The sequence below is a fragment of the Aspergillus steynii genome (genome assembly GCF_002849105.1).
Source record: "Aspergillus steynii IBT 23096 chromosome Unknown P170scaffold_4, whole genome shotgun sequence".
NCBI lineage: Eukaryota > Fungi > Ascomycota > Eurotiomycetes > Eurotiales > Aspergillaceae > Aspergillus > Aspergillus steynii.
Window position 1 is genome coordinate 67034 of NW_020194401.1, and position 21648 is coordinate 88681.

At 53.5% G+C, this 21648-nt stretch overlaps 10 protein-coding genes across 10 annotated transcripts; 6 read left to right on the plus strand and 4 right to left on the minus strand.

Annotated features, from left to right (window-relative positions):
* Positions 1-3: 3 nt before the first annotated feature.
* P170DRAFT_425649 (MFS general substrate transporter) lies at positions 4-1634 on the plus strand (the record flags this gene model as incomplete). Its single annotated transcript, XM_024847653.1, has 3 exons — positions 4-921; positions 979-1104; positions 1167-1634. 3 exons carry the CDS (start codon positions 4-6, stop codon positions 1632-1634), a joined length of 1512 nt encoding a protein of 503 aa, XP_024703910.1.
* Positions 1635-2275: 641 nt separating this feature from the next.
* Positions 2276-3110, minus strand: P170DRAFT_446484 (spherulation-specific family 4 protein; the record flags this gene model as incomplete). The annotated part of the gene is made up of 3 exons (XM_024850796.1): positions 2276-2584; positions 2645-3011; positions 3055-3110. The coding sequence occupies 3 exons, from the start codon at positions 3108-3110 to the stop codon at positions 2276-2278; spliced, it is 732 nt and encodes a 243-aa protein (XP_024703911.1).
* A 2250-nt stretch (positions 3111-5360) lies between these two features.
* On the plus strand, positions 5361-7014 carry P170DRAFT_382888 (putative integral membrane protein). Its single transcript, XM_024845622.1, has 5 exons — positions 5361-5837; positions 5890-6000; positions 6047-6432; positions 6488-6552; positions 6604-7014. Exons 1-5 carry the CDS (start codon positions 5691-5693, stop codon positions 6729-6731), a joined length of 837 nt encoding a protein of 278 aa, XP_024703912.1. The 5' UTR covers positions 5361-5690; the 3' UTR covers positions 6732-7014.
* Positions 7015-7123: 109 nt separating this feature from the next.
* P170DRAFT_446486 (ABC transporter ATP-binding protein) lies at positions 7124-11416 on the minus strand (the record flags this gene model as incomplete). The annotated part of the gene is made up of 10 exons (XM_024850797.1): positions 7124-7977; positions 8028-8143; positions 8197-8726; positions 8781-8959; positions 9011-9587; positions 9640-9795; positions 9852-10278; positions 10330-10931; positions 11004-11058; positions 11112-11416. 10 exons carry the CDS (start codon positions 11414-11416, stop codon positions 7124-7126), a joined length of 3801 nt encoding a protein of 1266 aa, XP_024703913.1.
* Positions 11417-11628: 212 nt separating this feature from the next.
* P170DRAFT_358139 (uncharacterized protein) lies at positions 11629-12006 on the minus strand (the record flags this gene model as incomplete). Its single annotated transcript, XM_024844263.1, has 2 exons — positions 11629-11808; positions 11854-12006. The coding sequence occupies 2 exons, from the start codon at positions 12004-12006 to the stop codon at positions 11629-11631; spliced, it is 333 nt and encodes a 110-aa protein (XP_024703914.1).
* A 326-nt stretch (positions 12007-12332) lies between these two features.
* P170DRAFT_425653 (HAD-like protein) lies at positions 12333-13321 on the plus strand (the record flags this gene model as incomplete). The annotated part of the gene is made up of 5 exons (XM_024847654.1): positions 12333-12587; positions 12618-12684; positions 12743-12816; positions 13003-13109; positions 13165-13321. 5 exons carry the CDS (start codon positions 12333-12335, stop codon positions 13319-13321), a joined length of 660 nt encoding a protein of 219 aa, XP_024703915.1.
* A 3532-nt stretch (positions 13322-16853) lies between these two features.
* On the plus strand, positions 16854-17755 carry P170DRAFT_166178 (uncharacterized protein). The gene has a single exon (XM_024842598.1). It carries the CDS (start codon positions 17020-17022, stop codon positions 17641-17643), a length of 624 nt encoding a protein of 207 aa, XP_024703916.1. The 5' UTR covers positions 16854-17019; the 3' UTR covers positions 17644-17755.
* Positions 17651-18498, plus strand: P170DRAFT_358842 (pectate lyase; the record flags this gene model as incomplete). Its single annotated transcript, XM_024844319.1, has 3 exons — positions 17651-18001; positions 18076-18174; positions 18244-18498. The coding sequence occupies 3 exons, from the start codon at positions 17651-17653 to the stop codon at positions 18496-18498; spliced, it is 705 nt and encodes a 234-aa protein (XP_024703917.1).
* A 525-nt stretch (positions 18499-19023) lies between these two features.
* Positions 19024-19957, plus strand: P170DRAFT_474971 (alpha/beta hydrolase family esterase; the record flags this gene model as incomplete). Its single annotated transcript, XM_024853206.1, has 2 exons — positions 19024-19185; positions 19238-19957. The coding sequence occupies 2 exons, from the start codon at positions 19024-19026 to the stop codon at positions 19955-19957; spliced, it is 882 nt and encodes a 293-aa protein (XP_024703918.1).
* Positions 19958-20773: 816 nt separating this feature from the next.
* On the minus strand, positions 20774-21413 carry P170DRAFT_493972 (uncharacterized protein; the record flags this gene model as incomplete). The annotated part of the gene is made up of 1 exon (XM_024854060.1): positions 20774-21413. One exon carries the CDS (start codon positions 21411-21413, stop codon positions 20895-20897), a length of 519 nt encoding a protein of 172 aa, XP_024703919.1. The 3' UTR covers positions 20774-20894.
* Positions 21414-21648: the final 235 nt, after the last annotated feature.

Sequence of the window (21648 nt, forward strand, 5' to 3'; positions counted from 1 at the left end):
GTCATGGCGCTCAACCAATCGTCCGCCATCGAGTCCGACATGGACAAGATGAAGACGGAAAACCTCGAGCATGTCACCGTCCAGGAGAACGTGCTGCCGCAGATGGACCCGGCGCGTCGAGCCGCCGCCGAGAAGAGTCTGAAGTGGAAGCTCGACCTGCGCTGCAGCATCTTCGTGCTGATCTACATCATGAACTACCTCGACCGCAACAACATCTCCGCCGCTCGTCTCAAGGGTCTGCAGGAGGACCTGAACCTCACCAACACCCAGTTCTCCACCTGTCTCAGTATCCTCTACGTCGGCTACATTCTCATGCAGGTGCCCTCCAACATGGTCATCAACCGCATCTCGCGGCCCTCGCTGTACATCGCCGTCTCCATGACCCTGTGGGGTGTCATCTCCACCCTGTCCGGAAACGCCAAGGACTTCAAGGACATGGTGGTCATCCGGTTCCTGCTGGGCTTCGTCGAGGCCGCCTTCTTGCCCGGAGCCCTGCTGATCCTGTCCAAGTGGTACACTCGCCGCGAGCTGACCACCCGCAACGCCATCCTGTTCTGCGGCAACCTGATCTCCAACGCCTTCTCCTCCCTGGTCGCCGCCGGCGTCCTGTCCAACATGCAGGGCACCCTGGGCCACGCCGCCTGGCGCTGGCTCTTCTGGATCGAAGGTGCCGCCACCATCACCATCGCCATCGCCTCCGGCTTTATCTTGCCCGACCTGCCCACCAACACCGGCGGCTTCAGCGAGGATGAGCGTCTCGTGGCGCAGCTGCGCATCATCGAGGACGTCGGCGAGGCCGACAGCGACGACGGCCAAAGTGCCTTTGCCGGTTTGGTGATGGCCTTCAAGGACTTCAAGATCTACGTGCTGATGCTCACCTTCACCGCGTACGTCATTGGACTGTCGTTCAATGCCTTCTTCGTAAGTCCGCCCTAGCTCCACGCGTCTCGGGGAATTGTTGACTAACAGCTGCTCCAGCCCACACTTACCGGTACCCTTGGATTCGGATACGTGCCGACTCTCCTGATGAGTGCTCCCCCGTGGGTGTTCTCCTGTCTCTTCTCCCTGCTGAATGCCTGGCATGCCGATCGAACCCAAGAAAAGGTCAGTCATCCCTTACCGCCCATTTTCTCGCGTTCCACCTCTGACTGATCCGCCGTATCCAGCTCTGGCATATCTACGGTCCCATTATCATGGGCTTTGTCGGTTTCATCATTTGCATGTGCACCCTCAACACCGCCGCGCGATACGTCGCCCTCTTCCTGCAGGCCGGATCCTACGCCGGCTTCATCGTGGTGTACTCCTGGATCAGTTCCTCCTTCCCCCGTCCGCCCGCCAAGCGAGCCGTGGCGCTGGCCCTGGTCAACGCCTTCTCGCAGCTGGGCAACGTCGCCGGCATGTACGTCTGGGACCTGTCGGAGAACGGATACCGCAAGAGCTACGGCATCGTGACGGCCATGTTCGGCGTGGCCGTCGTGGGCTTCTGGTTCTTCCGCATGATCCTGGTGAACCTGAACAAGAAGCTGGAGTCGCGCGACACCGTCAGCGACGCCAATCCCGCCGCGCCCGATCCAACCATGGACGACCCGGACGAGTCGCTGCGGGTGGTCAAGGGCTTCCGGTACCTGGTTTAGAGCGTGGCGTTTTTCTTTCTTTGCTATTGTTTATGACGAGAGACATGCAAGCGACATGTATGAGGATGAGACGTACATATATACTGGATTAGACTTTCTCAACGAATACTGCATACACATCGCATTCCTTGTAATGGCCTTGCTGGCTGGTAAGCTTAGTTCAGCCTAACTACACTAGGGCCCTCTTTGGTTCCTAGATGCATGCGCTTGTTCGTGGTGGTCCCGAGCGGCAGGATACACGACATGTTGAGGGCGAGCACATACGAATGCGAGATAAGATGAGCGACAAAAAGAAAACACTCCGGAACCCGAGCCGAAGAATACGGGGCAGTAAGCAATACTTTGATTGAATCCAGCAGTCTTTCCCTGCAGCAAAGAGCTTGCGAGAAACGGAATCTACCATCGAGCTATACGGAGAAGCTCTATTATGTGTGGCTCTAGTACGTTGGGTCTGCGAGTATAAGGCAAAAAGGTTGCATGACGAGGCTGAGACATCTATCTACAATATATGTCATCTAGTGCAATAAATAAATACAGGAGTCGAAGAGAGCAGATGTGAGGAGGGAATCGTCGCTCGCCCAACTCCCCAATCTCAAGTAGCATCTCTCCAACGTTGTCACTCCGTTCGTCTCTTTCAAGCTCTAGTTGGCAACCAGCAGCTGGGCCACCTTATCCCAAGCGGGATCGTAGGTCGCGTAGTTGTCGACGTTGGAAATGTAGACCTGGTTGGAGATGCCCTTGACCTTCTCCAGAACGGAAGACAGATCCACGTTCTGCGGAACGTTATACACCATAGAAGCGCGGTCGACACCGGTGGCGTCCGTGAGGCTGGAGAAGGTGCTGCCAGACAGGGCCTTCTCGAATTCGGCGTAGGGAGACTCGAAGATGACCGACGAATCGACCATCTTGAGATAGGCAGCGTCGGGAGGGGTTCCGGGGTTGGCGACGACCTATAGCAAGGTTAGTTCTTCACGCATTGTGTAAAAGATCAGAAAACGGAATGCACGCACGTAGTTCTCTGGACCAAGACCCGAGCTTTGCTTGATCAGAGCGGCCGCCTGCTCGTAGAAAGAGACGGTAGCCTCGCTGTACGCGGTTGCTCCCTCGTCCAGGAAGATGCCTTGAACGGCGAAGGCCGAGTTGCCGCTGGCAGAGGGCCAGTCGGCGTATTGTTTGATGTCGGCCTCAACCTCGGAGATGGAACGGTCTCCCCAGCCAGTCGCCACGTATCCGATCAGGCGCACGTTGCTGTGAGCCGCCAACTTGGGGACTTGGGTGAGGAAGTTCTTGTCCTGAAGAGTGGTCGAGCCGCTGGGGCCGTTATCGGGGTTGACGATGACGGTGAACTTGACGTCGGGGTTGGAGGTGACCCTGTGCCTGTTAGCCATCTATACATGCAGTGAGCCTGATGCCAACCCACAGGTTCTCCAGAGGCTCCCATTTTCCAGCCTCGGGGTACAGGTAGTAAGGAATCATGACCTCGCCCTTGCTCGAGCTCGACTTAGTCGAGACCACCGAGGACGTTGGAACAGCCGCGGCAGTCGAGCTGGCACCCAGAGTCGGGTTTACGCTGAAGACGCCGGTGGGCTTGACGGGCTGAATGCTGAAGATGCCCGTGGCCTCAGAGCTGGGAGTCGCCGAGACGCTGGGGGTGCTGGTGTAGTCACCACGGTCTCCAGGACCGTGAGGACGATGGTGATGGAAGCGATAGGGAGCAGCAGAGACCTGGGGAGCCAGCGCCATCAGGCCGAGGACTCCGACCAGGAGACGAGCATGTTTGTCCAGAAACATGGTGTTTGGTTAGAACGAATAAGGAATGACTAAGGGTGAAGAGAAAGAAAAAGAACGACAAAGAGGGCGAACAACCGAGACCAACAAAGGAATGAAATGCTTCGCAGAAGCTGGTGAGTGAATAGCATCTGGAGAGCCATGGGTGCCGGCAGCCTTATATACTCCTGCAGTAGGGCTCGCGACTTCATGATGCGGATCTACAACAAAGAAGCGGGTGTCAGGCAGCGCTAAGCAGCGGCAGTGACGGTGAATGGCTTCACTCCGGTCGGGGATTTCGCCCCTTCCTTCGAAGGTGGTGGAAATTAAATCGAATGCAGCGGCGTCGACGGGGATTGGAGGAGGCGACGCCACCAACACGGTGACATCTGCGTCTCATTGCTCGACATCGCCTGCATCGGCCAAGATATCTGATCCCTCCCCTTGGCGACCCCCACCGGCCACTTTACTTCCACTTCCCAGGATTTGGGATCCGAAGCGCCGCGCTGGCCGTCGTCCAGTCCAGTTAAACCCTTAGAAGTTGAGTGGATCGATGTCCTGTCCTGCGAGGCATCATCCACGGCGTCAACCTGCCCGTTCATGATTGGATCCGCGTCGATTTGTGACCGTCAAAATGACCCTCAACTACTCTGGAACACCGATCAACGTCGATCGACATGAAGGTCTCTCCGTGGGGTTACAGTCACCAGCGCCTGGATTCCTTTAAGGCACCCTTGGCCCAACAGAGTGGCGGCATCCTTTCTGGGGCGAAGCCTTAATATCCCCGACAGGCACGATGGTTTGATGGACCACAAATGTCGTGATTCTCCCTTCGTTTCATCGGGAATGTGGAATTCTTTGTCCCTGGAAGTTGAGAGGCGATTGATCGGCAGGCTGGAACAGACTCGGGAGGTAAAACTTGGAACAGACAAAAACACTCGATAGATCTCGAGTCCGGGCAGGTCTTCGAATAACTTTTCTGACACAAGGCTTGCGATGGAGAGTCTAGCTGCAGTTTGCGTGTTGTTTTGACCGTCGCACAAATTAATCAGGGCTAAAAGAAGCGCCTGGAGGCAGCCCGCCAAGATGCTCAGTTTGTCATAGATCGTGCTTGTCGAGACTCTCCAGATCTGTTATTGGTTTCAATCGCCTCGGCTCGGTTGAAATGACTGCATCGGAAATCATGCAGGGCTTCTTGGCTCCTCCAAGTCGGCGAACTAAATCCCCCGGGGGTTTCCCGTTGCTGTTGCGTAGAGACCTGTCAGACGATGCCATCAGATTTCAAATTGCGACACGCATGAATAGCCCACCCTGTCGCAGCCTGTAAGCCGCCACAAGAGGTTACGATGTAGCCTATCAGGAGGATAGCCGAGGACTGCAGATGTTACCAACCAGGAGTCATTTGGGCGGAGTCCACCTGTCTCCAGACAAGGTGGTGAGGTCAAATGAGCACTTTTATCGGTGGGATTCAGACCCGACAGGAGGTTCCCTAGCTGTACCGCTGGTATAACCTGCCACGAAAGGACAGAGATGAAAATAAGAGATAAAAAAAGAGCAGAAATAGTAGCGTGTCAGAGGGCATCGCCAACAAGGAAGAGGGGAAAGGAGATTGAACCAAAGGGACTTGGAACATTAACCAGGGACCAGTTTTCCAGTCGATGGACCATACGCGCACTTCTTTGCCGGCATGGAATTTAGTATTTGAATTTAAACCACCAAATCTCGCATTCCCAAGCCGGAAATAGTTTATTTATGCCGTAGGATATGGGGATAGTGGCATGGCATACTTACTATTCGGGAAGTATTCTCCCAGTTGGCCATGACGTGCCTGATGATCACTCGAGTCATGCCACAGAGCACATCACCCACGATAGTAGACCCTCAACCGCTCATGAGATTCAATATAACCCAAGCCAAGATGAGAGCCCAAGGGAACACCCCTCAAGTGTATGTTGCCCGATCTGTTCACGTTCACATTGTTCGGCAGTGAAGACACCATCTAATGCCCAGCAACACGGCAAGAACCGGGCCCAGAAACAACTGACCGGCGAGAACTCCTGCCAGACCGGGGAAACGTTCCAAAAATGCATGAAAAGGCCAAGAAATCTCGAAGCCTCCGGTCGCGAGTGATGACGTCAAGGCGACATCGCGTCGGGCCGAGTGGATGACAGCTCTGCAAGGTACAAAATGAACCTCGACCCGACAGTCTCGACTGAATGACGGAGGAGCATCAATGAATCCATTCGAAAGATCGTTGCCAAACAATGCTGGTCGGACAGGTTGCCGGTCATGGTGAGTGGAAGAAGCGAGGCCATTTTAGTCACAACGGCGGTCATTCTGGGGATATCGCAGTTCACCGTGTTTCTGCGATTCTACGTGCGGCTTCGCCTGGTCCGGTCCTTTGGAACCGATGATTGGATTATGCTGATTGCGTCAGTGAGTTCGAAACTGAAGACTATCATGGATTTAACGTCGCTGATCGGCGTAGATTTTCAACATCGGATTCGGAATCTGCGGAATCCTTGGGGCCGTGTATGGCATGGGCCAGAAGACGCCCTATTTTGCTAATCGTCCAGACCACTATCGATGGGCGATGCTGGTGAGTATCCCTGGTCTCTAAGACCTTTTCTAGCTAACCGAATCAGTGTTTCTACTTCGGACAGGTGTTCTACGTCGTGACCTGCGTCCTTGCAAGGCTTTCGATCGCCCTCTCGTTGCTTCGTCTGACAGTTGAACGGATCCACTCCCTCATGCTATACATCATTACAGCCCTGTCAATTATGGCAGGGCTGATATTCTTCTTCTTCACCGTCTTCCAGTGCCAACCTGTCCACTATTTCTGGAATCGTATAGATACCCCGGGGCGGTGTCTGAACATGGATCTTCTCCTGGGGATAGTGTACATGTACAGCGCGGTGGCGGCCATCTGCGACTTTACAATCGGCCTGCTACCGGCCTTCATGGTGTGGAAACTGAAGATGAATCAACGGACCAAGGTCGCGGTGGCCGGGCTATTAGGCATTGGATGCGTGTCAGTCACCTCGAATCGCAGGAACCCATCGCAATCTTGCTGAATGAATAAACAGGGCGAGCTCGGCAGTCATCGTACGCATGCCATTCCTTCAATTCTCGAAGCATCCCGAGTTTCTCTGTAAGCCTGCAGCGTCCATTTGACGTTAACTCCAGTTAACCACTCGTTCAGATCAGACCACGCAGATCGCCATCTGGTCCCACGTTGAAGCGGGTCTCGGTCTGACGGCCGCAAGCCTGATGACTATCCGACCTCTACTTCGCGCCATGCATGTGTCGTCACCGCGATCGAGCGGCTAGGAAATCGAAGAAAGCGACGAGCGCCAGATCACGGGGCCCTGTGTGATACGGCCGCCGATGCCAGCAAGAACAGCGACTTTGGCGTCGTTGCAACTCGCGATTGCGTCTTACTGAAACCATACGGAGGGTGCTGAAAACTTAGGGTTGTCTAACAGTCAGCTGAATATCGTCGAGCTCCGAGACAATTGAAAAAAGAAGTTGAATTAAAATACAAATATATCTCGTCCTGCATGTCATTATCACCTGTTGTTCAAACCGCCTCGCCGACTGTGAGAGATGAGATTGTACTGATTATTATGTCCATATCATAAATCACATTCATCAACGCCGCCGATTCTATCAGCCCCAGAATGATCGAATTAATATTAAAACAAGAAGCACCGGGAGGGGAATTATGCCGCCTGATCGAGTGCCTGTCCCAAGCACATCTCGTAATATGTTCTACGTTGCTGCAGTAATTGCTCATGTGTCCCCTGTTCCTTGATGCGTCCGTCCACAAGGACGAAGATCCGGTCGGAATGCTTGATCGTCGAGAGGCGATGTGCGATCGCAATCGTCGTCCGACCTTCTTTGGCTTTATCAAGTGCGGCTTGGACGATCTTCTCGCTCTCCGTGTCCAGTGCAGACGTCGCTTCGTCCAAGAGGAGCAGTCGGGGCCGGCGGATCAGCGCCCGCGCGATTGCAAGTCGCTGTCGTTGACCACCCGAGAAGAGGCTGCCTCTAGAGCCGCACACGGTGGATAGCCCTTCAGGTAAAGAGGAGACGAAATCGAAAACATTGGCCTGTCGACAGGCGTGATCGATCTGGTCATCAGTGGCTTCCGATTCGAGCCCGAGGGCGATGTTCTCGCGGATGGTTCCCTGGTAAAGGACCGGTTCTTGCTGAACTAGCGAGAGATGGCTTCGGTAGGAGGCAAGCGACATATTGGCAATATCCGACCCGTCGAAGCGAATGGACCCGGTCGAGGGGTTGTAGTATCTCTCGATGAGTGAGATTAAACTGGATTTGCCATGGCCTGAAGGTCCGACGAATGCGACCATCTGTCCGGGATGGATTTCCACGTCAACATTCTTCAGCACCGCCCGATTAGGCCGTGTGGGATACCGGAATCCCACATCCTGAAGCGTCAATTCCGCCGCACCAGAGGCCTGATCGAGGTTATGGTCTGAATCACCGTCGCGTACATCGGGCAGCAAGGATCGAAGCCAGAAGATGTAGTTGCAGGCGGCCTGGCCCTTGGTGTAGCCTGTGATTTGTGAGCGTTTGTTAAAACAGCAAATTTGAGAAGGTACTTACTGGTGCTGAACATGAAGAAAGATGCTGCCGCCTCGCCGGAAAGAATAGATCCGATGACAACGATATACAGCTGGGTCGTTGAGTACTCGCCGCTGGACATCAAGCGTCCTCCGTACCTGTGCTAGTAAGCCGTATGCTCTGAGCATGAAAGAGAGCACGGAGCACATACCAAAAGCTAAGAGCCATGGAGAGGAAGGAAAGCGATTGCGTCAATGAGAGCCAGAACATAGTCCAGATCAATGACTTGATAGATCGTCGCTCGATCCCGGCCAGTTCATCCGTATACCGTGCCGGGATCGTTCGCTCGATGGCCAGTGAGGCAACGGTGCGAATCGCAGAGACTGCCTCTCCGGCCAAGGCGGCGCTCTGCGAAAATCGAGTTGAAATGCCCTCATCTAACATGAACTCTAAACGGATTCGGAGGTATCCGCAGGAGACCATGGGGATCATGGCACCAGCCAGCACAACCAGTCCGAGCTTCCATCCAACCGCTAGAGCAAGAATGGAGCTGGAGACGATGTTCACAAGTGCAACGACAATGATACCAATGTTGAAGCCGAGAAGTTCCTGGAGACTGGTAGGCTTTGTCGATAGATGCGACACGAGCGACCCAGTGGTGTGTTCTGGTTGATCATAGAAAGTCAGGTCTTGACGAAGGTAGCTTCGGAACATTTCCATCCGATAGATGTATACGATACACTGATATCATGCGCTGTTAGACATGAATTACTGAAAGATGGCGAGGAGGCCTACCGTTGAAATGACATTTGTGAGCCACCCTAAGATCGCATAGACGAGAAGAACAACCAGGGCCAGGACAAAAAACATGAGGGCGTAGAAGTCACCTCTCTTTACCATCTGGTCGGAAGACTGAATTTGAAACACGTCCAGAATCCTCGCAAATAGGAAAGCAAGGATCGGATTAGTGGCGCCTGTCAGACGTCAGTAGACAGCTCGACGAGACAAAAGGGCCGGTTACTTACCTCCCAGAACGCAGGCAGCAAAAACAACGAAGAACTCGAACCACAGTTCACGTCTCTCTGACAGAAGGATGGCCAAGCATTTTATCAGGCTTTGGCTACGGGTGGAAGGCGCTTCAATGTTGTTGACCACACCAGTATCCTTCACGCTATCCGGCCGCCTGGAAGGAACTGTCGTGACCCGTACGTCCTCTGCCGACTCCCCCTTCTCTGCCGGAGAATCATCACTCTGGACTCGACCAAGATCCTGCGCCTTAATGAGACGATGATAGGCGCCGCCTGATTCGTTGAGCTGGTCGTGTGTGCCCTTCTCCACAATTTTGCCCTGCGACAGGACCACAATTTGATCGGCCTTCTTGATCGTAGACAATTTATGAGCAATGGTAATAGTTGTGCGTGAGGCCGAAACATTGTCCAGCGCTTCCTGCACAATCCTTTCCGCCTGAGGATCAAGGGCGCTAGTCGCTTCGTCGAGAATAAGGACCTTGGGATCAGAAACGATGCTGCGGGCGATGGCGATGCGCTGCTTCTGGCCGCCCGATAACATGGTGGCTCGCTCTCCGACTTGGGTGTCGTATGCCTGATTGAGATGTCAGGTTTGTCACATTCGCAGGGCAAATGCTGTCACTAACCTCTGGTAGTCTTTCGATAAAATCGTGAGCATACGCCGCTTTGCATGCTTTGATGACACGGTCCAGTTGCTCATCTTTGGACGCATGAACATGCTCTGTGCCGGCCAGACCATAAGCAACATTCTCAAAGACGGACCCGTTGAACAATGTTGGTTCCTAAAACCGGCGTTAATAATGATCAACTGAGACGGGATAGTCAAAGGCGGACATACCTGCTGGACAATGCGAAGATGGGTCCGCAGCCACTGAATGTTCAAGTCTTTCACATCTCGTCCATCAAGGGTGATTGATCCCCCCAACGGATTATACCATCTCTCCAACAAGCCTGTGACGGTGCTCTTCCCAGAACCACTGGGTCCGACTAGAGCGGTCGACTTGTTGGCAGGAATTGCCAGGGTGAAGTTCTGAAGGACTGGCACCTGTGGCCGAGTGGGATAAGCGAAAGACACGTTTGAGAACATGATATCCCCGTTGCAAGTATCTGGCCGGGCTCCTTCGGTGGAAAGTCCGTCGATCGAAGGCTCGCGGTCGATAACCGTCCACATTTCCTGAGCAGCCGAGGCAGCTTTCGTGAGTTGGATGATCTGCGGTGCGATCTGGGTCATGGCTGTGGCCGCCACGATCACGGCGAAGATAACCCTGTATGCAGGATTAGTACATGTTCTGAACCGGGTGAGGATATTCTCATACGTGACAACTGTGCCTGGCTCGGCGATTTCCCCTCTCGCATACATGCGGACACCCTGCCAAAAGGCCAAGCCATAACCCGCATAGACGCAGAAAAATTCCACCGAGTAAAGAATGGCCATGTTCAATGACTGAGATAAACCCAGGCGTTTTGCTTCCAGGCCCAGCTCGTCGTATTTGGAGGTCAATTTGCCAAAAGCGGAAAAGGCATGCACGGTCTTCATACTGGCTAGAATCTCCTCTGCCAGCGATCCGGCATCGGCGTTGACGCGTAGAATGTTGGTCTCCTGCTTCACCACGATATCTGCGCATACCGACGTGACCACAATAATGACCGGCACGATACAGATCGTGATCAGAGTCAGCTTCCACTGCACCACAAAGGCCACGATAAAGGCTGCCACAAATGTCGCCACGCCCTGCACCGCAAAGCCAAGCTTTTCGGATATTCCTTGGTTGACCAGGTTGGCATTGGTGGTGACTTGCACGACCGGAGAGCCGCCTTGATTGGAGTCGAAGTAGGCGATGTCTTGCTGCAACAAGCGAGTCAAAAACGCGATGCGCACGGCTTTGGTGGTCCGGAGCGAGGAAACCGACAAGGATAACTGCGGGTGAGATTCGGTTACGCTATGTCTACAGATTGAGGGAGATCGAGGTGATCAAGGAAAAAGACGTACAGTCCAGATGTATACCAAGCCAAACTTGGCAACAAACAGGTAGACGAAGTAGAGGCTAAGGTGGGCTATGGTCAGGCACCGTCACAAGAAATGCAATGAGGTACATACGTAAACCTGTTCAACTCAGAGCGGAATTTCGACGCCGAGTCCGCACCAGTGGCCTGGTTGTTGAATGTTGTGATCATCTTGCCCAGAAGCAGATCCATCAAGGGCAATGCGCTGCCTGCGCCGATCGTCCCGATCAAAGCCAGGACGTTGAGAAACCAGCCAAACCGATCAGTATAACCGAATATCCTGAGATAGCTTTTCATGCCTCCATCTTTCTTCGGCGCGTCGGACTCGCCAGGCCTTTCAGGGGTCGATGCCAGCGAGCCGTCCTGGCTCGGGGCCACGGGCTTCTCGAGAGTCGCCATGAGAGTGAGATGCACCCGACCAACCGAGATTGTCGTGAAAAGAAAGATAGAGTGGGAAATCATATACAACCGGAAACTCGCGAAATGGCGAAAGCATCTACGGAGTCCAAGGCGACTTTTTCTCTCGGAGTCCGCGGGCTCCCGAGGAGGTCGTGTCCGCGGAGACCGTCGATAGTCACCGATATTCTTGATATTCTTTGATGTTCTTTCGCTCAGGCTGGACTCAACCTGACAAACTCCAAGCATCCCTTATCGGATGCCTCATACGGCCCATGCTTCATGCCCGGCCTGCGATACGCGTAGGCACCCACCCCCCATTCTTGGCCCAGCGTCAGATCTCGCAAGCCGCCTTGCAGGAAGCATACCTCCTCCACATACGTATGGGTGATGGGCTGGAGCTGGGCGGACCTCTGACCGGGCTCGAACCACTGCAGAACGGACTTGTGGTGGGAGTCTTTGTCGCCGTTGAGCAGCAGTTCCCAGATGCCCGGTCCGATCGAATACCAAGGCTGGGCGATGGGCGAGTCGGGCGGAGTGCCGGTCGGGGGCGGCGCAGGGAAGTCGGAGAATTCCTTTTGCTGGAACGACATTGTATGCAGGTTCAGCTTGACGAGAGTAGACTCACAGAACCAGATGCTCCAGATCTCCCGAGAGTAGATTCAGAGAGAAACTCCCGCAGGTGAGGATGTTGATTATTGAATGATGATGGCTGAAGAGAGGCCCAAGAGAGGGGGCTGACTCATCTTCTCTCGACTCCGGCATCTGATTGGCCACAGTCTGGATTTGTCAGCAACTCCTTATCAGCGCTTATCTTATCTTATCGGGGCTTCTGCCTTATCTATAAGGCTGCCATTTCTTGCCTTTCGTCCATTTGCCTGCAGTCCTTCTACTTACTTACTTCCCTCCTGACCACAACATGTCGTCCGATCTCCCATCATCCCACCATCCAGCAACACCCCCTCAGGCCCTGATATTCGATCTGATGGGCACATGTACCGACTGGAAGACCTCCATCTGCACCGCCCTGTCGCAATCCACGTCCCTCGGCCCCCGCCTGGCCGGACAACATGCGCAATTCGCCGCCGATTGGCGTGCAGGCTTCTTCGACGAAATCCATGCTCGATTTCGATCAGGTGGCGACTCTGAAGATATTGATGTGACGCATCGTCGGGTCCTCGACCGACTGTTGTGACAATACGAGGTCGATGAGGTCCTGGTGGACGAGACGGAGCGGCAGAGACTAGTTGGCAGTTGGCACTCGCAAGTGGGTAGGTCATTATCAGGTCTTTGCAATATAGGAAGGGCTAGTAATTGACATCTTCGTAGCGTGGCCTGATGCAAGTGAAGCCATCTCCCGCCTTAAGACAAAATACATGGTGTTCGTCTTCTTCGATCTTCCAGTATGCAGTGACTAAATGCCCCAGGGTCGTTCTCGCCAACGGCACCACGCGACTGCAGCTCGATATCATCCGATCGTCTGGCCTTTCATTTCATACGCTATTCTCATCGCAACTTTTAGGTTCAACCAAGGCATGGTGGTCCTTGACTTCTTTTCGCGGGTGTATCTCTAACTTGAATCGTTCTAGCCGGATCCCGCCATCTATCGCAAGGCCTTGCAGCTCTTACAACTCTCGCCACAAGACGCTACTATGGTCGCTGCACATGCCTATGACTTGCGGGCTGCTAAGCAAATGTGAGACTCCCGGCTTGGGACTTTTTGTGTGCGTTCATCTCACTGATCGATGTAGAGGTTTGAAAACAATATATATTCGCCGAGGAACGGAAGATATCGAAGAAAACATGGATACAGTACGACACGACGTAGACATCTTCATGGAGGACCATTCCATAGAACAGTCTGATGGTCGTGGGCCCTTGACTCAGCTCGCAGACTACCTGTTGTGAAATGTGAAAATAATACATCAACCAGGTGAGAGGCGATAACTACGCTCGAATCATCTCTTTCTTTCACCATGACCAGAATTATTTCTTCGTTTCCAATACAAGAATATGTCTCCGGAACTCCCAAAGATTGACCTGAATATAAACATATTCGGTCTTGGTCAAATTAAAGACACCCAATGTCCAGGAGCATGGCGCTTCGCTTGTCTTGCCTAGTACTGAAAACGTAACAACTAGGACCGGTGACTAGTTGCAATCATGTTCAAACCGTCTTGTCGCAGGTAGTAGCAATCCCACATTCTCTATTTGGAGACTGTTGACCAATCCCTAGGTATACCCCGCCTCTACGCAGGGTGACTTCACCGTGACGCGCCTGGCATGGCCGATCGACGCGACCTTGCCGATCACCTTAACGGCGTGAACGGCGATCGCAGCCAGCAACAGTTCGCTGGACGTGGGGTCAGCATGGTGGCTCCGCTCATGTTAGTGCACCAGCCGAGGGATTTTTATAAAGATCGCCCGAGACAGCGGATTGCGGAATCCACAGGATATTGGGGTGGATCTGAACGGCAGTGATGGTGCCTTCATAGACAAGTTGCTATCCTTGGTGGGATAGCTTAGGTGAGTGAATATCAAATGATTTACAGGTAAATCCGACAAGCACTCTCACTGCGGTAAACTGCTAATACGAACCAAGTCTTTGAGCTTCCAATCTGCAAGTCAGAGGGGAACGCATATCTCATGGCCTAAGGCATACCCAACATCTGCATATGGCGACCGTCACCGACCCGCAGAGTATACGAAGCATGATACTCCTTCGAACAACGCATTAGGCCATCCTGGTGGTGCCTATCAACCCATCCTGTCTGTCATCTACCCCCTTCCTCTGCGCGAACAAGCCATAGTCAACCCTCGGATAAACACCTAGGGCTTCAATCCAGCACTACAACGCCCTCGCACTGCTGCCCAAGTACGAAGTCAACGGTGGCCAGGAGCTTATCCTGACCAACCAAAGGAGGGGTCTTCAAAGGCCTGTAAGGACACAATCGTCGCGTGCCATGCTCTTTGTTTTGCGCCGTTCTGCGTGGCCGGTTTCGATCGCCCAGGAATCCCGACCATGAGAAACGAGACCAGATCAGACCAGACCAGCTCACATCCCAATTGGGTAGCAAACATGCCAGCGCAACTTCCCAGATCCCGGTTGTCCAGAGGATATTCGCAGCGAAGGCGATAATAATGAGGGGAGGCAAGAAAGAACGACGAAGCCGACGAGGGAATCCCAGCCGGTGGATGGCCTCAGGCCGCCGACAGGCCAGTCAGGGCTCCCCACGTGTCATCGCATGTTTTCCTCTGCGCCGCTGCTGCACTCGCGCTGCTGCTCCGTCGGCGCTTTTTTTCCTAGTCGCCTTCGCTACAGGGGCTATTATATCATGGCCGCTGTCTGTCCCGCATCCCCCTATTTTCTTTTCTTAAATTATGTTTCCCCTCCACATGTTCGCGGGTTATTTTCGGTCCCCGCTTGCCCACAGTCAACTTGACTCACTGTTCTCATTTTGCCCTCCCTCTCGACTGACGGATTGATTCACGGTGGCTGGTCCCTATTAATTGTCAATTCACCTGCCTGGACGCGACTGATTCACATGAATCCCGGTCAATCGCCCCATTGACCTGCACTCCGATGTACCACTACCCCCCGCCCACAACCATCCCAGGTCGTAAGTGAGTGAGTTACGGAGTAGAGAGTAAGCATTGGATATTGGACTCGGGAGTTTATGGAACAATGGCCAACGCTGGGGAATCTGCACCGCCGGCACCCAAAAGCCGCCTCGAGGTGGCCCTGTTCTTAGCCGCCAGCAAAGGCTACGACTCGATCGTGCAACTACTTCTCAGCACGCCGGGCGTGGATCTGGACTGCCGCGATGAGGATGGCCGCAGTGCACTGTCCTGGGCCGCCGAGGAAGGCCACGAGAAGGTCGTGAGCCTGCTGCTGGGGAACGGAGTGGATCCCAACGCCCGGGACACGAAGTTTGGACAGACGCCGTTAGGATGGGCCGTGAAGAACGAGCACGAGAACGTGGTGGTAGCACTACTGGCGAAGGGAGTCGATAGCAACGTGGCTGATCTCAGCGGACAAACGCCGCTGTGTTATGCAGTCGAGAAGGGCGATCCGACGCTGGTGCTGTTGCTATTGAAGGCGGGTGCGGATCCCGCCGTGAAGGGAGCAGATGGACGGACGCCGCTGGCCTGGGCAGCGGAGAAAGGACACGAAGAAGTCCTCTTGTTGCTGATTAGCTCCGGTCGAGTGGGCGTGGACGAGCCGGACGATGCCGGGTGTACGCCGTTATGGTGGGCGGCGAGGAACGGGAATATGGGCATCGTGCGTCTGCTGATTCGACATGGCGCCGATATGGATGTTCAACCGCCGGTAGACGCAGACTCTGGAGGAAAGAAGCCGGACGGAACCCCGTTGTATCAGGCCGGTCGCAGAGGACACAGCGACGTGGTGAAGTATCTCATCAAGAAGGGGGCCGATATTAACGCGCCATCGGGTCAGTTGGGGCTCCCACTGCTGCTGGCCCTGGCAATTTACGAGCGAGGCAAGCATCGAATGAAGATGATGCAGCTGCTATTGCAAAAGGGGGCCGATGTCAACGCGAAGGATGCGTCCGGGCAAACGACACTGCATATCGCAGCCAAGCAGAATGACGTAGCATTAGCGACGGTCTTGCTGCAAATGGGCGCTCAAGTGGACGCAGGGACAAAAGAAGACATCACGGCGCTTCACATCGCTGCCCAGTCAGGACTTGAGCCATTCGTGGAGCTTCTGCTGGCCAACGACGCCGACGTCGAAGCGCAAGACGAGTCGGGCGATACGCCGCTGCATCTCGCAGCCGCCAGCGGAGACCGAAACATGCTGGCTCTTCTGCTGGAAAACGCGACGGACATCAACGTGACAAATCACTCCGGAGAAACATTGCTGCACAAGGCTGCGGAAAATGGCAGTCGCAAGATGGTGGACTTTCTGATCCGGAAGGGGGCGGATGTCAATCCACGAGACGATTATGGCCAGACCCCCTTGCACAAGGCTGTTCGGGCCAAAAGCCATGTCCTGCGGTTTCTCGTCAACAAGAAAGGGGATATCTTTGCGCGCGACATGTTTGGGCAGACGGTGCTGCACATGGCGGCCTCCGCCGGACTACGACAGGACGTGTATTTTCTTCTGGGACACGGAGCAGCAGCCGACGTGAAAGACGATAACGGACAGACGGCGCGAGACTTGGCCGTAAAGGCCGGGGCTGTGGATGTCGAGCAGCTACTGGACGAGATGATGAGCCTGGTGGTGCCGGAGGAAATCGTGGCCGAGCAGTGAGCTGATTTCTGGTTTGCTTGTACCGTGTACATTGGGCCCTCCTTCATAGCGCTGGCGTAGAGTGTGCTTCTAGTCGACATGCATTAATGACGTTGATTGTTCACTCGGAGCATCTCATACAGCCAAACTCGCCGGATAATAGCCCTCGTCATTCGGAGGAGACCTTCCCAAAAAACGCCTCAGGGTTCTCAGACTAAGGTCTCTAGAGTCTAGTGACTCGACTCTAGTCCCTTCACCGACAGACCCGAGCCCTAGAAAGCCAATAGAAGCCGGTCTAGTCGCTCTAGTCCCTTCGCTAAGCTCGCTATTCCGGACCCAAGAACTACTGCAAATGGCAATGTCTCAGTCTGCAACACTTTTGCCTCCACCAATTCCCTCTTGGGCGCGCTCTTTGACCACCCAAGTCCCCTGCAATCTCCCCAATGGAGAACAGGCCGACCCTGGCTGCAGTGTGAATAGCTGCACCCCGGATAATTGGTGGACAAGGATCGCAACTGCCATTGGCCTCTTCGCATTGCCGAACAATATTACTCCGGGCGCCACAAGTCTGGGCAGCCCAGGCTTCGCCACACTTGCTAGACCAGTGTCTTCCACCGGAGTGCCAATGCCATATGTCTTGGATGATAATCTTACTCGGTGGATAGCGACCGTTGCTAAGCCAAATGGCTGCGAAAATGGAGGTTATCCGTGGTGTGCATACGTCTCCGATTGGAGGAGATGCGTTTCTGTCACTCTCCTGAGGGGCCGACATCGTGTGATGAAGCTCCTGGGAGTCATTTTCTCCCTGAATGCGATAGCTATCACCATGCTAGGGCCACGAGATGCTCCACCAATGGATCCGGCCCGGTATAGGTCCAGGACGGAGGAAGGAGTATATAAAGGGGGCCAACGATCTCGCAATTCACTCCCACTGAGCACCTCATCTTCGCTTCTCAAGCTACTCCAGCATATCTAACATCACTATGCTCTCCAAGCTTCCTCTCCTCGCGGCCTTCATGCCGACCGCTCTCGCCTGCTTGGGTTACGAGGGCGGCGTGCCTAAGGCGACGGCCACTCACTCCAACAGCGCGGTCATCGAGGTTGCTGCTGGCCAGGTGTTCGACGGTGGCTGGGCCAGGTACGACCGTGGCTCCGGTGCCTGCGGCGGCCAGAACGAAGGAGACTGGAAGGACGCTGTCTTCTACCTGCAGTCCGGTGCGACTTTGAAGAACGTCATCATTGGCAAGAACCAGGCCGAAGGTGTGCACTGTAACGGACCCTGCACGCTTGAGTTTGTCTGGTTTGAGGATGTCTGCGAGGATGCTATTTCCGTCGTACGTTCCCGTTGGCCCCTTTTTCTGACTTGGACTGTTAGCGACAGATGTGACTGACCGGCAATTCGAACCAGAAAAACGACAAGTCCGGCCAGGAGACCTGGATTATCGGTGGAGGAGCCTACCATGCTAGCGACAAGGTCGTCCAGCACAATGGATGCGGTACCGTCAACGTGAGTCTTTGTGCTCCGAACTCTTCTTCCACAGCGATTGATATCGAATACTAATGCACTGTCATTTAGATCATCAACTTCTACGTCGAAGACTACGGCAAGCTTTACCGCTCCTGCGGAAACTGCAGCAAGCAATGCAAGCGCAACGTCTACGTGGAGGGCGTGACCGCACGCGACGGCGGCGAGCTGGTCGGCATCAACTCCAACTACGGCGACACTGCGACGCTCAAAAACGTTTGCTACGACACCAAGAACCCCTGCGTGACGTACGAGGGATGTGCTGGCGGTTGCGAGCCCAAGAAGGTCGGCACCTGCTCTGGATAGAGTATATCTTTCTTTGCGCGGATTTGAGCGCGCGGATTGTGAGGCTGGTATATTTAGCTATAGGCAGACAGAATTTGACCGTCATTGCCATTATGGTCAGTCCATGCATGACTAGTAAACATGGCAGGAGCAGTATACTGCGTAGTAGTAACAGACCGGCACTTTATCACCCGAGACCGATCAACCTCGGTGCTGATCAGATGAAACTCTTGTGAGGGGCACAGACAGGGATCGACAGGCCCCAGGGTTCGAGGACAATAAATTTCCATGACGATCGCCCTGTTCGCTCCACGAATGAGATCGACGCCGTCCGATCATCCTCGGTCGACTCGAGATGCCGACTCTCTTGGCGCATGCAATGCCTGCCTGAAGAATATGTCGGGAGTTTCAGCATCACCATTTGCCGTGGAGATGGGGTATGGAATTGACATATATGAATGAGACTTTCTTCGCTTGAACTGATACGTAGGCATATTGAAGCAACTGCAGTGGTGACCAAGTCCATTCGTCTCTATCCAACACACGATGCCGCCCTTCTATATTCTCTGTTCTTTGCTCTGCCTTCTAGGCACCACCTCCGCTGCCATTCTGCGTCTTGTCCCCAGCTTTGGTGACAACCCTGGTCGTGACCGAATGTACATCTATGTCCCCGATACTCTGCCCGACAACCCGGCGATTGTGGTGGCTGTAAGCATTGTCCCACCCAACTAGACCAACGTCAAGGATCTAATGGAACCAGCTCCATGGCTGTCTGGGCAGCGCCCCCAGCTACTACCGGCAAAACGATATTGCAGACGCGGCCGACAAGCACGGCTTCATCACCATCTACCCCGGCTCTACGCGCGACTCCAACTGCTGGGATGTGAACACTGTGCCCTCGCTCACGCACAACGGTGGCAGCGACTCCCTTTCTATCGTCAACATGGTGAAGTACACGCTGGATAAATACTCTGGCGACGCGTCTCGCGTTTTTGTAACGGGATCATCCTCTGGCGCCATGATGACTCAATCCCTGGTCGCTGCCTACCCGGATATCTTCTCCGCGGGGGCTGCCTTCTCAGGCCTGCCATATGGATGTCTCAAGGGCTCGCCGGGCTCAAGTCCCTTCTCGTCGGATCCAGCTTGTGCTGCCGGTGAGGTGATCAAGACGGGCCAGGAATGGGCTGCGCTGGTTGACCAGGCATATCCCGGTTGGAACGGGGAGTATCCAAAACTGCAGGTCTGGCATGGCACGGCGGACAATGTGATCTCGCATCAGAGTCTGGTGGAGGAGCAGAAGCAGTGGTCGACAGTGTTTGGGGTCTCTCTGAGCAAGAATGTGAGCAACACGCCGGAGACTGGCTACACGCAGTATGTGTATGGTGATGGGGGACGGTTCGTGGCGTATTCGGCTAAGGGGGTCGGACATGTTGTGCCGACGCATGTGGACTCGATCTTGGAGTGGTTTGGGATTATCTGAGGTATTGGAGCTGTCGGCTTCTTGGCATGAGAGCAGATTGAATTAGTGAAGTGCAGGATCATCTTTCAGCGAACTGCATCTGTCTTCATTTCTTCTCGTGTTGGTGTGGTTTACAGTAGCGATGGCATTTCCGGGCTTCGACAGACGTTATGCTCTCGCGCAAGATAAATCAAAATATTATCAATCGTCTTGAAGAGCCATCACGAGGGTGAGATCCAGGAAATAATCCTCGTCGGTCCGTGATTCAAGAAGCAGAAAAGAAACATCGAACGCCAAGTCTGCCTGAAACACCGACGGCTTCACGAGCTGCGACTAGGAAACTCCCAAACATCCAACACCTATTCATTAGAAACACGGTGGTCCTTGACATCTCCGATGGAGGCCGCACATAATCTCAAAACCGTCGGGTTAACCCGTCGCTGGTCGACTTGTCACATAGAAAAATGATGTATAGTTTATTATAGACCTGCATCTCAATCTTTCTACCACACCTTCTTCTTTTGACTACGGTGTCTTTTGTTGATCATTACGCTGTCAAAGAAAAACTAAATAATAGACTAATCAAAAAGTAAATGAATTAATGATCTTCGGCTTGATCTAGGCGAACGCAGCAGCCCTTGATACAACTTCGTAGGTTCGATATGAGGAGAGCTGCTACATTTGCCCCGTCTCACAGTACAATAAAACGACATGAAAAAAACCTTAACATCGGGACTATCCCTATAGGGTCTTATGTACAAACTGCGTGGTAAAAATCTAAACTGCGGTGTATTATGTTAGAAACGATACAAACCTACTCGGAGAAGGTTAAGCGACAAAAGGATCAATTTATTAGCATGGAGCTATATTAGCTGTGAAAAAGAAAAGACAAAAGAAAAATTGCCAGTAGGCCTCAAAACTGTAGAGCTCAGAAATTTAGACCTCAAACTAGACGTCATCATTCAATCAAGTCCAACACGAAATACATTTCTGAGCTCGACCATGGAAGAATCATAACGTCAGTAGAATGATATTCGAGATACTGGGACAGAATATTGGCAGCCTCTTCATGGTACTTCACAGGATCCAAGGAAGCCGGCCAGAAGCTGAAGACATAATTCGGACCAGGTGCACGGCACCTCAGATCTCTACGGTGGTAGAGATTTCCTATCCACAGTCGTTCCAAAATCTCGGCGTGAAATGCCCTAAGTACGCATCCTATATCGATGCATGTCCCTGTTCCCTGGGGGATGAACATGGTTATCATTCGCCGCTCCGGGTGTTTCGGATAGACCACAAACGGGACATCTGAGATATCGCTCTCCTCGGACCTTTCCTGGCTATTCTCTTCCAGGATCAATCTTTCAATTGGCGGCATCTCTTCCTGCGAGGGCTGCGCATTGCCTTCCAAAGTTAATCTTTCGATTGCTGGCATTCCCTGTTGTCCATAGAAGATGGATGACGGGTTAGACTGCATTTTATCGTTGTATAACCTCGATAGGTTTTATCAGGCGATGTTGCAACTGTTATTTGGAGATATCTGGTTAGTGAAGAAAAAGTATTCACACGGCAGTTCACACGATAGTGTTGATCCTTCCGGGGTAGATTCGAAGTATTTATAGGGATTCATGCCCATGTTCGACCCAAACCTGCGACGGCTTTAACACTAATAGCATAGAGGTATCGCCCGGTCGCTGCGCATTGCTATTGAC

What these genes read in the sequence shown, in the direction of transcription:
- P170DRAFT_382888 (XM_024845622.1), top strand. Translation starts at nt 5,691, where the DNA reads ATGGTGAGTGGAAGAAGCGAGGCCATTTTAGTCACAACGGCGGTCATT. An exon ending in GGATTATGCTGATTGCGTCA is followed by an intron (nt 5,838 to 5,889) that starts GTGAGTTCGAAA and finishes TGATCGGCGTAG; the next exon opens with ATTTTCAACATCGGATTCGG. An exon ending in ACTATCGATGGGCGATGCTG is followed by an intron (nt 6,001 to 6,046) that starts GTGAGTATCCCT and finishes TAACCGAATCAG; the next exon opens with TGTTTCTACTTCGGACAGGT.
- P170DRAFT_166178 (XM_024842598.1), top strand. Translation starts at nt 17,020, where the DNA reads ATGGCAATGTCTCAGTCTGCAACACTTTTGCCTCCACCAATTCCCTCT.